This window comes from Neolamprologus brichardi, chromosome 16, assembly GCF_056152115.1.
Source record: "Neolamprologus brichardi isolate AB-2024 chromosome 16, ASM5615211v1, whole genome shotgun sequence".
Classification (NCBI taxonomy): domain Eukaryota; kingdom Metazoa; phylum Chordata; class Actinopteri; order Cichliformes; family Cichlidae; genus Neolamprologus; species Neolamprologus brichardi.
Genome location: NC_142119.1, coordinates 26,346,755 through 26,363,117, shown reverse-complemented (window position 1 = coordinate 26,363,117; position 16,363 = coordinate 26,346,755). Strand labels below are relative to the sequence as shown.

The following is a 16,363-nucleotide window of genomic DNA, read 5'->3' as shown; positions in this document are numbered from 1 at the left end:
CCCAGACCATATCTTGTCACCCGGGCTAGCACACTGCACATCGGACAGCGCAGTGGGACAGCCATTAATTGGAGCAACTTGGGTTGGTAAGTACCCACGTGTGTGTCAGTGACATGCAAGAACAAGGAGATGGCTTGACACATGGAGACAGGGGACAACCTGGGCTGGGTTGCCCCCCTCACGCCCACTCCTCCAACCCCACCCTTCACGACCCACCTACACACACATGCATACACACACAGCTCCTCCTTTGCCCCCCCCGCCCTCACACTTCTTGCCCTCTAGAAACAACACCATGTTCTTAATACTAAGTCAGCGGTCACTATCCATGTCAGCCGAGCAGTCTTGTTCACATGCGGCAATGCTGCGTGTGTGTGAGAGTGTGTATCTGTTTTGTTCATTTGCAAGTATTTTTTTTAACATCATTATCAGAAAAACAAATCTGGAAGTATTTGTACATTTTTGGACTGTTTACAAATTTTACTCAATTAATTCAGAGTGAAATACTTTACAATGGTTAGGATCAAAAACCAAATACTGTACTTTTACTTCTACATAACATATTCAGGATACAACTTTTAATTGATGGTTGATATTCTGTGGTATTACTTTGGTATTACTTTACTGTGAGAATCTAAGTTTTTAATCCACCGTTGTTTGAAATTAAAATGAACTACGGTCAAACCAAAAGAGAAATCACTCCACAGGCAGGACCATCTGTGTACCTTACAATCATATTAAAGTCCAAAATCCTTACAGCTGCACTCCCTTCTGATCTGCCATATCTCCTCTATGGCATTTTTCTTTCTATTCTTTTTCCGCTCCCCCTGCATCACTTTCACAAAGCAGTCTGACAGAGTTCACTTTTCTCCTTTAAGAGGATGAATGAAGATAAAAAGCAAAGCAAAATGGAGCACAGGAGGCATCGCTTGCTTTGATTCATGATGGCTGGGAATCTGGTGCTCCTGTGCAGCCTGCCTGTTTGGCTACTCGCACGCCTGCCTGTCTGCTCCTTCACAAGCACTCTAATGGAGAGTCGTAGTCGGCTCACAGTGACACCGTCGAGCCATCAAGAATGGCTGATTATGGTGCTAAATATTGATCTCTGCCTCACATGTGTCAAAATTCCCCCCACCCTTTAATTAGAATTTCCCCTCCGTGCCATACAGGAACTAACCGAATATATTAGAGGACTTCATGAGGAGGAGGGGAGTGCAGCAAGCGGGGCATAATTGTGACCTCTTGTCTTGCCTCTTCTCTCCTGAGTTTTGAGATGACTCCCAACTGTCTGTCTAATGCTCCCGGTCTCTGCGATAATCAGACTTATTTTCCTCATCTTATCAAAGGATGATCCGCCTGGCTGTTCTGTTCTCCATTCTCCTTTTCTCTCTCTTCTACCTTTTCTTCCCCCCTCCTCCGTACCAACTTACCCCTTTTTTCCCTAAATTTTGCATAAGGTGTTAAAGACGTTATTAATAACATAATGTAAACATTGTGGTTTAGTGTTTTGGGGGGGGGGGGGGCGGGGGGGGGGGTTTGTAAATGGATGCACATTTTAATGCCTGCAGCATGCTTCACAAACAGTTCTACTTTATGTTACCCATTGAGTTACTTTACATTTTTTTAACAATACTTTATATGTGTTTTGGAGCTGAGGATACCAATCGCTGTAATTTTGTTAACAAAAATATTTTCCCATTCTTATACAGTTATGCTGTTGTAATACATGCAGAATGCTCTTTGGCCTCGTCTCACTTCCCTAAAAAAAAACCTTGTCATGGTGGCAAATGCTGGTGTATCTTTCAGTATTAAAGGTACCTTCGCAGCTGTGCACATTATCCACTATGTGCTCCAGTGCACTCCTGTACCATCACAGATGGTGACATTTGAACTGATTGCAAGCCAGATATTCCCTCTCCTCTTTAGCCCGGAGGACAGTGTCTCTAATTTCTAAAAGCAGTTTCAAATTTTGATAGATCAGGCCACAGTTTCTAATTTTACTTCAGTCTTTCCTAAATGAGTTTGCTCCCAGAGAAGCTGGCAGGATTCTTGACTCTTCTTTATATATGTTTTTTTTCTCTCCTTTGTATAGAGTTTACAAATAAAGTGAAAACTTGTGTTCACGATGATTTTCTGACTTGTTCCTGATCTCATACAGTGATTTCCTGAACTGTCTGTTTTAAAGTCAGTGCTGCCAGAAGATCACAGCCATTCAACTGATTTTTCAACTCGGTCCTCGCATAAAGCAATTTTGCTATTCTCTGAATCACCACTTTTGCATACCATAGATGGTGATGAAACCACCACAACGTGGCGTTTAAGTTGAGAAACGTTATTCTTAAATCGCTGAACTTTACCTATGCAGTCTTTTCTTTGCTACGCTCAAGCAAGTAAGAATGAAATGAAGCCAATGTAGAAGTGCCAAAAATTGCAGGTCTCAAGTTGCCACTTGAGGTCGGCTCCAAAAGGCAGTCAATCAATACAAATTGCAGCACAAAAACGCATGTTTACAATCCAGCTTGATACAAAACAATATGACTTCGGCATCTGTAGCTACTTTTCTTCATGTTTTAACATCTGTACGAGTGATTAACTAACACCTTTAAAGTTTATTGAGGCTTTTGTGACTGATACAAAGATACGTGTTAGGCCTACTCCAGTTTGAATCACAGAGCTGAGCCTCTTGGCTTTCTCTGTGGTAGTGATGCATTTGAGAGCATTTTCACCAGTGAATGAATCATGGTGGCTACATGATGTCTATGATCTTTCACAGAATGATAAAGTTCTCCATACTTCTATGGAATACACTTTTCATACCTAATCCTGTCACTGAACAATTGTGAGATCTTCCACAAAGTTTGTTTTTAAGCATTATACAATTTTCCAGTATATTTGTAGCCAATCCCTCAACTTTTTTTTATTATTAAATTGTCATTGGACAAATGACTAAATGTCATTTTCAGGAAATCAGAAAATATCTTTTATTTTTTAATTTTCTTTTCTTTTAAGTCTCGTCAAACAAAGAAACCTTAAAACACCAAAAAACTATTTTTTCTACCAAAGAAGTCAATTTTGCTTTAATCTAAAACAAAGGGTTAGGGCAGAATTAGGGTCAGGGTTACCACCTATGATGACTTGGACCTCAGCGTTAAAAGCCTCATGCTGGTAGGAGTTCACCCTTAATGAGCTGTCAACCATTTGGTCAAACATTTTAATGGCTAATGTCATCTGGAGCCTCAAGAGATACGAGTTTGTCAAATTATTTTCTCTCAGATATCATAAAGATTCCATTTTCTATTTTCAAACATAAAGTATTTACACCTAAATGGCACTGAAACAAGAAACATCCCTTAAGGCAGTTTATTAGAATTTATATAGCTACCCCACAAAAGACTTCATACAACAGTTAGTTGTATAGTTCTGAAAACCCGTAAACAGATTTGATGTGTAAAACTGATGAAAGTTTTGATGTATTTGCCGTGTGTGTTTGTATTTCTTCTGATTAGTAGCTCAATAAAAGCAGTGATGTTAATTTGATATTTTATTCTGCAGCGTTACAACCACCATGTTGCTCCTAAAGGCAAGCCCATGCTCACTCTGTGCTTATGCACTATTAATAGATGAAATAAACATAAAACACATTTGAGCTTTGACATTCTTTTCCTTAGTAATGCTTCTCTGTCGTTGTTGCTAACCATGTATTGGAGCTGTCAGACTTATTTTATATTTTCCTCTGTGGTCGCTCAGTATTTATATCCTCAGTATTTTTATCCTTTCTGCATACTGTTGCATTCAGTATTATATATTTGTAGTCAGTTTCCTGGCTTTTACAAGCACAAACATGCTACATTCTTCTACAACCTTGTTCGTTTTTGTTTGTTTTTTTAAAATCATCGTTCTGCCTCTTTCCTTGCTCTTTTCTCCCTCTCTCTCAACCCACCTCCCCCCTCCCGCCCTCACTCTCTCTCTTTCATTCTTTGCTTATGAGGCACTGGTCGTTATTATAGGACGCTGGCAAGCTTGCCGTCAGTTGCATTCTGGCGAGAGTCAAGTGCCACAAGGTGCCTTTTTCTATTTGTTTGTTTCATGCAACACTGCACCAGCCACTGACCTGTGGTATCCATGTCGTGCAAGAGGGAGTCAGGTTCATCCAATCAAAAACGGGCTGAAATTAACACTGATCTTTCCATTCCTGAAGAGAGACTGTGGCAAAAGGCAATTTCATGACTATAGGGTGGACTTTTTTATTTTTTTACTTTTTATTTGGATTATATATATTCTCCTCTTTACATTTTAATGTGTTTGTTTACAGCCGGTTTGTGTCATAAACAACAAACCCAGGGTTTAAACTCATCATTGCGGTTGTTATTAATTACAGCCTAAAGTGTTCACCCTCAAAAAAATTTTTTTTGAGATTTAATCTGAAAGTGCGATATCACAGATTTTGTCTCACTCTGAATTCAATCTGATTCCCTGCAATTCAGGACATGCAATATTCATAGTTGATCCATTGACTGCTATTCAAGCGGGAACTATTTGAAGAGGGAAAGTTCATGTGCATTTTTGATGGATTGTGCATGTCTTCCCCTACTCTATATGGATAGAGCGCTTGTTTGAAGGTCAGTGATTCTCTTCAGTCAGAGTCTTCCCTCTACACTCCTTTTTTTGGGGTGGGGGAAGAATATCTCAAGTCTTCACTCCATATTTTTCAAGTGCTTCTAGGATGACTAGGTTGGATGACCTTGGATCCTGGTGGAGATGAATCTCTTTGAGCTTCCCCTCTCTGCTTTTCTTGAAGAACTCTGTCACGAAGAAAGACAATGACCTTCTGCTGTAAGACTTTTCATGTAAAATATCCACTTTTTTCCAGCTCTCAACCTTTTCATATCTTTGATATTTCCTGTGTTTCTTGCTGTATGTGTTGAAATACATTTTCCTTTAACATACATCAATAATATCATACTAGTTACGTGTTCCACTTTTATCTTAAATTACGTCTTTTAGTCAGTATATTTGAAGGGTGGGGTGAGGTATTTTTTTCTATTAAAAAATGGTACATTTATGTGTGTGTGCCTTTGTGTTTGCATGTAGGTACAAGGGGTTGAACAAGGGTTGAGTGGATCTTGAGAGCTGGCAGGTGCATTATTGCAGCAGGCTGTGCCTAGCTTGACATGTGTGTTCCTAATCTCCTAGTGATATGACAAAGCTGTGTGGGGGCCTGGGCTGGATCTCTTCTGTCTGTTGTGACACACAAATACACACACACTCACACACACACCACAGCCCCCTCTCGCCTTCCTTTCTGTCCAACACACATCATATTCCCCTCTTGACCCTTCAAGAGTACCCCACTCAATCTACTTGCACTTTCTCACACTACATGTGTGATTAATATGTTCTGAGGGAGATTTGTAAAACCATTAGTGCATCAGTTTATGTTGTGATTACATGCATATAGTCTGTGAATCTGAGAAATAAAGCAGAGGCCTCAGATGCCCTTAACATGCATCAAAGTGTGCATTAATTTCAAGCTTGTTTACCTCCTGTTAGTCATCGTAAAGAGAAAAAAAAGCATTGTGCCAAAAGATATGATGCAGTTGATGCAGTCCTAGGATGTAATCTAAGACATGACATAGTGTGTTACATGGTAAGCAACTTCAAGTGTTTGGTTTACTATGTATTTATCTTTTAAAAAAAACCCAGATTGCTTTCATTTCGCAAGACTAAATGCATGCAAAAAATGCAGCAGACAGAGAAACTGTAATACTGAGAAGATGGCAGACCACACACATGATTTGACCCAAAGGCATGAACAGATTACATGTGCATGGGTGTGCTTCCACTTTACCGTGGAGCAACAGCACAAACCATAACACAGGATAAGGGCATATCCTTGTGGCAACAGAGCCAGTGCATCTGACCATGTTGACATTTTACAGTCTGACATCAGATGGAGGGATAGTCCAGTTTGCATCCCTGCATTCAGTCACATAGTTAACAGTGTATAAACTGGAGGTATTACAAGGTATGTTTTTACTCATTAATTAAAAATGCAACGATTGCATTAAATAGTTAAACACATTAATCAAATAGCTGGCTCTTGGGATGAAATTATTTAAAGTAGATTTCTTTTTGGTGAACATTGTTGTCCACTCGTGATAACCCATGTGCATCATCCGAAGCAGCTTCTTCTTTCCTCCGTTTTTACAGTTTACTCCTCAGTCTCCTCCAGCCTCGCCCCAGAGACCAAATGCATCATTTGAGGCTCATACAATTCACTGCTTACCGAGCCACTGGCTCCTACCAGCCTGATAGAGGCATTTTTCGCCACTTAGAAGCATGCACTGTGTGTCCGATCCCTTCCTCCTTAATATGTCCTCTATTACCATCAGGCATTTAAGCCTGTTTTTTCTACTTCAGTGACCACTGAGCACCGGCTTCATTAAAACTAATTGAATCGGAAACATGTCTGCCTGAGGAAACATTAACTCTTTCTATAAAGGAAATTTCCGATTTCACTTTGTCAATAAGGTCAAAGGACCGAGCCCATGTGTTCGATCCTGATACATGCGGTGCCCATAAACGTAATCTCATCCCTAAATTCTTGGGCTATTTCATTTGGGCATCTATCAGCACTGAATGCACTAATTTAGCCTCGATTAGCTTTTTGTGATGAAAAGAAGCAAATAAACAAACAAAAACACCATTTCTCTTTTCCCCCCATTTATCCATTTTTTTAGGCAGAAACCTGAAGAAACCCCTCTCCCACATGATGTTCTGTCAATTTCATTGCATTATTAATTTCTTGTGGTTAGCATAATTGAGTCTTGGTACAAGCATTACATTAATGGATTTTACTGACCACACTTGAAACAATAATTTTATGGCATCCGTCAGAAATCAATGTGCGATAACAGAGCACACACAGCTGTTTAATGTGAAGTAAATATTTATGAGTGATCTGACTAGACATCAAGTTCAGTCAATCTTCTTTGAAAGGATCTGTGCGAATGATTAACCTCATTTTACTGGTGCTGTCTGGGCTGGTAATGGCTATTAGAGCTAAGAAGGAGTGAGGCCTTTGATTTTTGGCTTCTCATCATTCACAGCTTGTCGCATCCCTTCATCCTTCATACACGGCTGCTGAATTGATTGTCTGTTTAGTCCTATGAATGATAAAGCTGCTCTGGGCCACAGGCTGAGAGGGACAGACATGGCTCACCTCCATCTATATGCAAGGTGGATTTCTTTTCCTGCCTCGCCGCTCGGAAATCAGCTTTTTGCATTATTTATTGGACAATCATCAGCATTTCAATATGGTAAATCAAATAGTCACAGTAATATAACTATAGACAGTCTTATCCAAAGGGCCATCTTTCAACTCATTATTCATTCATTTTGTTTAGAGCAATAGTCGGCAGGACTCATGAGATTCATAAGTTGTGTAATCAACATGTTTTACTGCAGGCTCCCACAGCAAAGTGCTTCGCTGCCTAAACAGAGGGAAAGGTAACACGAAAGAAACTGATGCCGAGGTTGAGGGAAGAGTGGATGCAGTGAATGAACAAAAAGATGCAGAAAAAGGCTGTCGAAAAGGCAGTGAATGTTGTTTAAATGGCCAGATCCAGGTAATAAAGACTGCCATGTGGTGTGCAGACATATAGATCCACTTCACAAGTTTTCATCTCCCTTTGTACCTCAAAATGACTTTCATTGGCAACTATAAAAGACAAAAAGAGTTTTTAAAAGTCATTTTGCACGTGGCTTTGTTTTAGCTAGCCCAGAGAAAATAAATACTGTGACCAAAGCTCACTTGCTGTATCCCAAGAGAGCAGACAGTGGGCAGCGTGTAGGCTGCCACTTTTGTACTATTTTGCACAGAAGTTTGTATCAGATGTATTCATGCATCCTTATAATTATTCTTCCTTATCTCCTTCTGACTGCCGCTGATTGCTACTTGTTGGTTCTGCACTTTAAAAACAGTGTAGTTCTTCTCCATCTAAATGCAGTTTAAGCAAAAGCAATGCCTGCTCTTTAGATGTCTACTAAGTTCTCATATACTGCAAAGATGCACGGTGTGGTTTTCTCCCACTTCAGGTATCAAGTGATGCAATGATCTAGCTGTTAATTAACACATTTTGGCTTCCCGATTAAAATAATATGAATAAAAGCAGTTGACAGTTTTGCGTATTATAATAAAATAATGATGGTCAGTTGACAGTGGAAAATGATTTTCAGATTAACTACCTACAACTGACTGACAACACTTTAAATCCACCACATACAACACACATGAACCTGTCAGCTTCACCACAGTGTACAGGTGAGCGTGCAACCAAATGCAAGACTGCCACAGTGTGCGCGTCTCTTCTAAGACTGAGAGATTTTTAATTCGATGTCTTTCTCACCTTGTGCATGAGCACTTAGAGGCAGATATGGGGGCTTTGTTCTTGGGAGACGGCCACCTCCACCTGCTGGCTTTTGTTGTTGTTCTGTGTTCAGGGGCTCAACACAAGACTGTAAAAGTGAAAAATGATTTTCTTTTCTTTCTTGTAGACCAACTTGTGCTCACACAATCACGCCTAACCTTTCGCTGGTGTCCAAGAGTGGGGAAGAAATTAGGCACTTAATAAATTGAGACTCAAAGTCTTGCAGCATATATATAATCATGCACAAACAGTGACAGAAGTGTTGGCTACATGTGTCATGTTTTATTGTATTGAGATAGACATGTATAAAACCTAACTGTACTTAGAGTCAATAGAGGAAACTTGTGACATTGCAATGCACCCTTTCAACAGATCTGCTAAATGTCAGCAAACTGGTTCTGAGCACAATCCCAATTTGCCTTGGAATTAGCACTTTACAGTGACGATGTAATTATTTAGACAATTTATTGCCTGCTGCTAATATCTCTCAAAATAAGCTGTTCCCTTCATCTTGATCATGTGATAAATGTGGAATCGTTGTGGATAAGTCCCAGACATGCCTCAAAGCCTCGCGTCACTTCTCCCTCCTGATAGACTGAAGGAAAGGCTTAGTGACAGCGGCCCTGCCTCACTTTGTTCAAGCTAATCACAGCCGTTTTGTATACATTTCTAAATGACTTGTATTTCTACTTGTGCAGTTCACAATATGCAGATGTGATGTGCAGCAACATCTCACAAAAAATCTTCACCGCAGTTGCGTGAGATTAATTAGCGCACTGGATTAAAGGATACAGCCTACATAGGGACGTTTTTACCTGTGTACTTTAATGGCTGATACAGCGGAAGGGGGATGATGTAGAAGAAATAAGAGGCGCGGAACTTCATTCCCGGGGGGTTTGTGGGAGGTTGTCGGTAAAAGCTGGCGTATTACTAAACTATTAAAAACCAACTGGGTATCGTTTTATTTTCACCAAACATCGGCCTCGGTTTGCAAAAAAAAAAAAAAATGCCGCACAGCGACGCAGTAAAGGTTTCCTGTTTGTGCATCATCATATGTCTCTTCACTTAAATTTCACAGACAACTGGAGCGCTGGAACGCGAAATGCAATCCTGCGCTACCTGTGCTCAAACCGGGTTTCACCTCTCAGAAAGCTTTTCGAACGCCTTTTTCTTCTCATTTGTAATGGCAAGTTGCATGTAGACGGATTTTTTTTTATGCCAGAAAACTGCCGACTGTAAAACTGTTTAGTTCTAGCTCTGATCTGACTTGTCGGTAGGATAGGTTAAAAGTCTGATTTTAAATTATAAAAGGTCAGTGGAGCGGAAGCGCAAAAGGAAAAGAAAATCAGCTTGTACACAGACTGGGATAATGTAAAGCTCAGCATTACATTTTTAATCACCTTTTTTGGTAACGAGGAATGTCGAGATCCACAAAGTTAAAGTTTTATGATCATCCGCGCTACATCAGCAAAGAACAGATGAATTATAAGATGAATTCCGATGTTCTCATTTCAGCAGTCGTTCGAGAAATTGTGTTTTATGTTCAATTTAAATTCCTGCGCTTAATCTGTTGCATCGCTTCTTTAGTTAGACAGCGACATTAGAAAAGGGAGGAAATGTTTTATCGGCAAAGGATAGACTAATAAAAGTGTCACCTTTATTTGTTAAAATATTAGAAATAATTGGAAATACACACCGGCACGCATGGCGACACTTTAGAACTCCTAAAATGTAAGTGGGTTAAATTGAATTTGGATAAATGAAATATGAGCTCAATAGAGTCGGAAAATGAAAGCTTAAAATTGTGAAGTCGTTAATATGCGCCTCTGTAAAGATTCATATTTTTGTCAAATTTAAAAATCCAAATCCAATTAAAATGGGCCCACCTTTACGAATATTTCATCTTTTAATGCAATGACTTACTCCCTTAGCTTGAACTAAATATCTCATCGCATCCTGTCACGTTTATTTAAAACAGGATGATAACACAAATTATTATTATTGTGGTGTCCTTATAAAAAACGTTTGGGTTTTTTTGCGCAATCGAGCCTGAGCGCTGATCGCAACAGTTTCCGCAAAACTGAGAATTCAGGGAAGTTATGAGAAAATGCATCATTTCTCGTGTGCCTCGCTCTCTCTTGGGGATTGGAAAAGTCTGAATTTGAAGAATAAATTTCAGAGAAAGTGTTTAGCAAAGGATCGATTTAAAAGTTTTATTTGTAAACATTAAATATTTCTTTCTCTCTAAAGTTTTTTGAATTCGGCACCAAATGCGTTACAGAAGTTGTAAGTACACCATGATGCCAAAGATGTAGGCCTATATCACACACTCATGGACCTCTTCATATAAGATGGGATTTTTCAGTTCCAAAACGAGTTAAATTATAACTAGCTAGACGCTTATAAGACATAAAACATAGACAACGTGCTCAGCATGAAACTTGGATGGTTTGAAATCGTTTAAATTGCACCATGCTTAGTGTAGCTCTTGGCAATAGAAATAATAAATATATAGAAACGTTTATATTCAACAGCAACAATACTTACAGCACATACAAACAAGGAATGTCTGACAGTTTTACAAACACCATGGGTCCCTCATTTTCTATACAGATGAAATATTTTTCCACATATGCGTCATACATAAAAGGAGTGCCATAACTACGAATCAGTATCAAATCTAGCAGACTACATAGTGTCCGGTATATATTATATATAGACATCACCTCAGCAAGTGCCTATAAAAGAAAAAGGAAAAGGGGAGGGAGGAAAAAAAAGAAACTAAATCATGCGTTGTCTTTTCTGGATGCTTTTGGGATCCTGTCAGAAACACATAGGCACGAGTCAAAAGAGAAAAGAAAATTAAATATTTTCATTATAACAAACTTTTTACACATGTTATAAACCGATGCATTGGAGGCATCACATAATCTATCATAATATACAGTGTGTGTGCGTGGGTTTATATATTTCTATATAAATGGAATATATTACATCTGAGTATGCTGAATCAGTAGAGCCGAGGTTAAACAAACAGTAAATGATTGCAAGACCAAGTTAAATTTGATGACAGTTTGTCCACCGGAGAGCATTAACCAGTGATAATTCAGTTGTTTGGCACAAACAAAAGAGAGAAAAGGGGGAAAAATCAAGGCCCGCACAGCCATTAGACTTTGTCTTTTTTTTCCGTCGTGTTACTTTTTCACGAATTCATATTCATTATGTGGTTGTTCTGTTAGCATATGGAGCTTGCAAATATTCAGAAATAACAACTTTAAAAATCGGTCAAGTCTGACACAAATAGTCTTTTGGAAGTTCTTTGAGGTTCGCCATTGAGTCAGACTCAGAAAGGTAGGGTGTCGAGGAAAAGTTTGTCAATTATTGCTGGCGGAGGGACTAGGTCCTCTAGCTTTAGGTAAAAGATACGCTGCAGACCTTGGGTACAGAGTGTGCGCAGTTCTGGGAGCTTTCCTAAGAGTTTTGACAAGTAGTTGGGACGATTCAAGCCGCCGCCATTGAATGTCACTTGATCTTTGAGGCAGTTGACGATCTTGTTTTGGAGATCCTCGACTCTCTTGGGTTCCTTAAGTCCGTGTCGCTCTGAAAAATACAATTAACAAAGAAAAAACAGGCACGGATAAATAATCTATGATACGTTAACCCTCTCATTTTTCATAAGCGTTGCGAACCATCCAGTGTTCATAAATGCACCGTCGCCTTTACTCACCTGTTACCATGGCCAGTGCTGCGATGCAGGAAAAAGCTGAGATGTCTATATTCATACTCTGCAAGTTGGAAGAAAACTCCACGATGGCGTCTACCCACTCTCCAAATCCACGGACGCACTGTAGTCTGTGTAAAACCACTCCATTACAAAAAATAAGCTTTCCTTCCACTGGGTTGGACCTGCAGTTATTAACAAAATGTCATTAATTATGCTTGGTAATAAATGTGGATTCAAGAGCCTTCTAATTATTGGGCGGCTAATAAAGCCAAAAGCAATGAAGCTTGAAGGAGGGACTGATGATTATCTAAAGCCTAAATTGTTTTATTTAGTAATTACTCAGTCTCACCTGTATGCCAGCCGTAGGACAAAAAGTTCAAGGAAGGCGGATTCAAAGAGGAGATCTTGATCTTGCTTCGGTAGATCAGAAAAGCCAGGGATCTTCTCCGCCCAGCCTCGGATGATCTCCATGGAGCCCGTCAGGAGATCATAGAACTGCTGGATATGCTGAGTGTTGTCTCCAGTCATTTGGTAGTCAGGGTTAGCCTGGAACTGGAATTTAATTTAAACAGCGCCTTAATGAGGTCCTTTAAAATATATAATCCGTGAAATTGCAAATGCCCATTTCCAAGAAGGAGAGAGAGATTTTTTTAACCGTTGAATTCATGTCTCCTTTTTATTAAGTTCTGCATTTCAGTGCAGCTCACTTAAAATATGTCACATTAAAAGGCTGGCAAAGTTTGGAATTCAGCGAGGTATTACAGAAAACTTTCAGGGTAATAAATTAGGTCCTAAAGCAGGACTAAATTAAAGGGGTCGCCAGTCTCGTTTTATCTGTTTTCTCTGAATAATATTTAAATCTTTTTTTTTTTTTCAAATGTTCTGTGAGTGTGTGACTTTTTATTTCTGGGATTATTAGAGTCACTTACTCTGGAGTAGTCCAAAGCGGACATGGAGGGATTGGAGTCCACATGGGCCCTAACAAGTGCGCTTATGAGGCTGACCGGCGGCGAGGGAGGGGAAGGCTCTTGGGGACTTTTGGGTTTGGATGGTAGGCGTCCTCTTCGACCTTTTAGATTATCCGTTCGGACAACTGCAAAATATATAAAGATATGTGATTTAGATAAATCATCAATATACAAACTCCAGCTGGTGTGCGTAAATACCTATTAGTGGATAAATTCACAACCCAGTACTGCATTACGCACGTTTCCCAGTGTGTCAGATGAAAAATATTAACCATCGGGACAGAAATAATTGAATGCATAGCCCAAACGTACCTTCTCTCACCATTCCGACGACAAGGCACTTCTGGAAACGGCAGAACTGGCAACGGTTTCTTCGGCGTTTGTCAACAGGACAGTTTTTATTTGCTAAACACACGTATTTTGCATTTTTCTGTACGGTGCGCTGAAAAGAGAGAGAGAGAAAAAAAAAACACACACAGTCAACTTTCGGGCCCATTTCCAAGGTTACACAATTCTGACGCACAACTTGAAGGGGAAAATGCAAGGATGAAAACAATATAATATAATTCATATTTAATGTTTTGAATTGTGCTGTATGAACCAATAATAATAAGAGAAGCTCAGCAAGTACGCATTAGTGGTGTTGGTTATTATTTCTTTTCATTCGATGTCACGTCTGTGTGGACAAGTACGACTGGTTCTTTTTTGTGTGCGCACTCACACTTGTATTAAAGTCGGGTTTAGTGTTATTGTGTTGCCTTTGATTTATTTTGGTTTTTAAGTAACTGAGCAGCATTTAACACACTGCGCTGTGAATAATAATCACAGAATGTCTCGCTGACGTAAAAAACAGTAACACGCATTCATTGTTGCTGTCATTTCAGCCCACCTTGAAAAATCCTTTGCAACCCTCGCAGGTTCTCACTCCATAATGTTGGCAGGCTGCGTTGTCCCCACATACCGCACACAGACCTTCGTTTGACGGAGATCCTCGGGACGGGGGCGATGGCACTTGGCTGTCCATCAGCTGGTGCCCGTGGCTGAGCTGCAGCGAGTGAGGAAAGGCCAGGCCAGACTGTTTCCGTATAGCACTGGGCACCGCAAAACTCTGGCCGTCCGGGCCGCGGTGTGCGCCCGGGTTGTCGTGGTTCATGGACACGTGCAGCGGCCCGTCGAACCGCATCTGACAGCTGGAAACAGGAGTACCTGGCGGGGACTGTTTGAAGGAGAAGAGCGAAAGCCTTGAAACCGGATTCTTGCGCTGGTCTATCATATGAGACGTGGCCGCAACATAGTTCTGGTGGAAACTGTGGAGGGAGCCAGGGTCCTCCCACATGTGATTAGGCTGAACCTGGAAGTTTGGCGTACTTGGGGCGTGAGGCGAGGAGGGTTTGAAATACATAGGCCCAGAGTGAGCCATCATTTCCTCAGACTGGGGTGGCAGGTGGCTCTGCTGATGGTAACTGTGCATCTGAATGTCCTCCACTTTGATAGAGGACTGCTCTCCGGAGTGGGGCATCTGATAGAGACAGGGCGGTTTAACGTCGTAACTGGTGTTATAGTTGTCCATGAATGTACTGAAACTTGGTAGAGAAGTAGTAGCTGTGATCTCAGTGTTGGTCAAGTCCATGCTAAACTTAACAAATTCGGGTGTTAAGAAGTCGCAGCTGTATTCTCCTGCGGTGTGGTAGCTGTAGCTCTGGGAAGCTGGACTGGCTCCTTGAGGTGATGATCCATACTGAGCCTGAACGCAGGGCATGGCTGAAAACCAGATGGGTGCAAACAAATTAGAATTTTATAATAAATGTTTAAACTGAGAGGGAAAGTTTTATATATCAATGTAAAATTAAATAAAATGTCCACAGCAAAAACTACACTAATTTAAACAAGTGTGGGATTTCAGGTAAAAATAAAACTTTAACACATAAATGTTTCACATCCTACCTCAAGTCTTCTGACAGTTTTCCGGTGACACTTGAAACGGGTAATGTCAGGAGCTGTTGTGTGGGTGTCGGGATAGAAGAATGCGACTCTGTTCTGGTTCTTCCCCTAATAAAACACAAAGCTTTGGAGTTACTAGATTATACAATAAAACAATCTCTCTAAAAGGAGAGATCATACATTGGTTAAGCATAAGTCTATTTGCGCGCAAACCATACCCCGTTTCCAAACGTGCAGAGCATGTTACAACATTTTATTCAGTGTTCTAATGAATATGAAAAACATGCTATAGCAACCAAACCACAAGTATTTCTGTTCTTTTGTTAAGATGCTGGTTCGACGTGAACAGACCAACTTTGCGCACTTGACACTAGTAAAAACTTGTCTAAAAAGCAGAAAGCTGAAATGTGGCATTAAATGACAGTCACATCTAAATAGTCTCAGTCAAACTTAATTGCGTGCAATTTCAATTTAAGGATAGAAAAAACTCTTATATTATATATATAATAAAAAACAGATTTCAATGCTTCGGAGAAGCCGGACAGGACGAGCGAATTCGGAGATTATGTTGCAAGAAAAGAATGAATGAATCTTACCTCTTTCACATCAGGATCGTGACTTTCTGTCCATGCGATAAGCATGTAGGTGGTATTCATCAATTTTAGTAAAAGCTCCAAATCACGAGCGTAGGTACAAGCAATGCCAAGCAGGGAAGTGAGTCCGCGCACCAACAGCGACACGAGCTTCGACTATCCAGTCTGGCCAATGTGGCTTTGTTTATGTGAGCTCTAGATACCCTGGCCCACGTGTTTCAGTGCGCAACGTCATCGGCGTCGACACCGACGCGGACCAATCTCCTCGGGAGCTTTCTCAAGCCCCAATTTTTCTGGTGAGTATGTTTGTCTTGTGGTATGTGTTCTGTGTTGCTTCCCACATGGACATTAGCAGAGATGTAGTGGAGGATAAACCCACCTAAACTCAGTTCAGACACCTTGGTGTTTGCACAGGGCTTACGTCATGCTTGTTTTAAGCTGACATGAGTCTATGTGATATGATTTCGATGTATTTGCCACAAATCTCTAAAGTAAATGATGCACGTTTCCGATGGACTGGTGCTGTCACTGTTGTTTTCCTCACTGTTCTGGCATGCGGGAATAGTATTTACAATCGGGGAAAGTTCATTTACTACCATGCACTACTCCAAAAAATTGAAGGTACATTCCAAGGTTGCAGCAGGCCAATATGCAGCCAAGTGTGCGGTGTATTTTTGTGGCATTAAAACAAACGTACACACACCCCTA

At 40.4% G+C, this 16,363-nt stretch overlaps 2 protein-coding genes across 2 annotated transcripts in view; one reads left to right on the top strand and one right to left on the bottom strand.

Moving 5' to 3' along the window:
* LOC102796248 (uncharacterized) overlaps positions 1 to 16,363 on the top strand; it is a 98,926-nt gene that overhangs the window by 70,531 nt on the left and 12,032 nt on the right. The gene's annotated exons all lie outside the window — the stretch shown is intronic.
* nr4a2a (nuclear receptor subfamily 4, group A, member 2a) lies at positions 10,635 to 15,814 on the bottom strand. The gene is made up of 8 exons (XM_006788551.3): positions 15,659 to 15,814; positions 15,066 to 15,170; positions 14,011 to 14,882; positions 13,434 to 13,563; positions 13,083 to 13,246; positions 12,503 to 12,705; positions 12,157 to 12,335; positions 10,635 to 12,029 (listed from the first exon to the last, which is right to left on the bottom strand). The coding sequence occupies exons 3-8, from the start codon at positions 14,878 to 14,880 to the stop codon at positions 11,773 to 11,775; spliced, it is 1,803 nt and encodes a 600-aa protein (XP_006788614.1). The 5' UTR covers positions 14,881 to 14,882; positions 15,066 to 15,170; positions 15,659 to 15,814; the 3' UTR covers positions 10,635 to 11,772.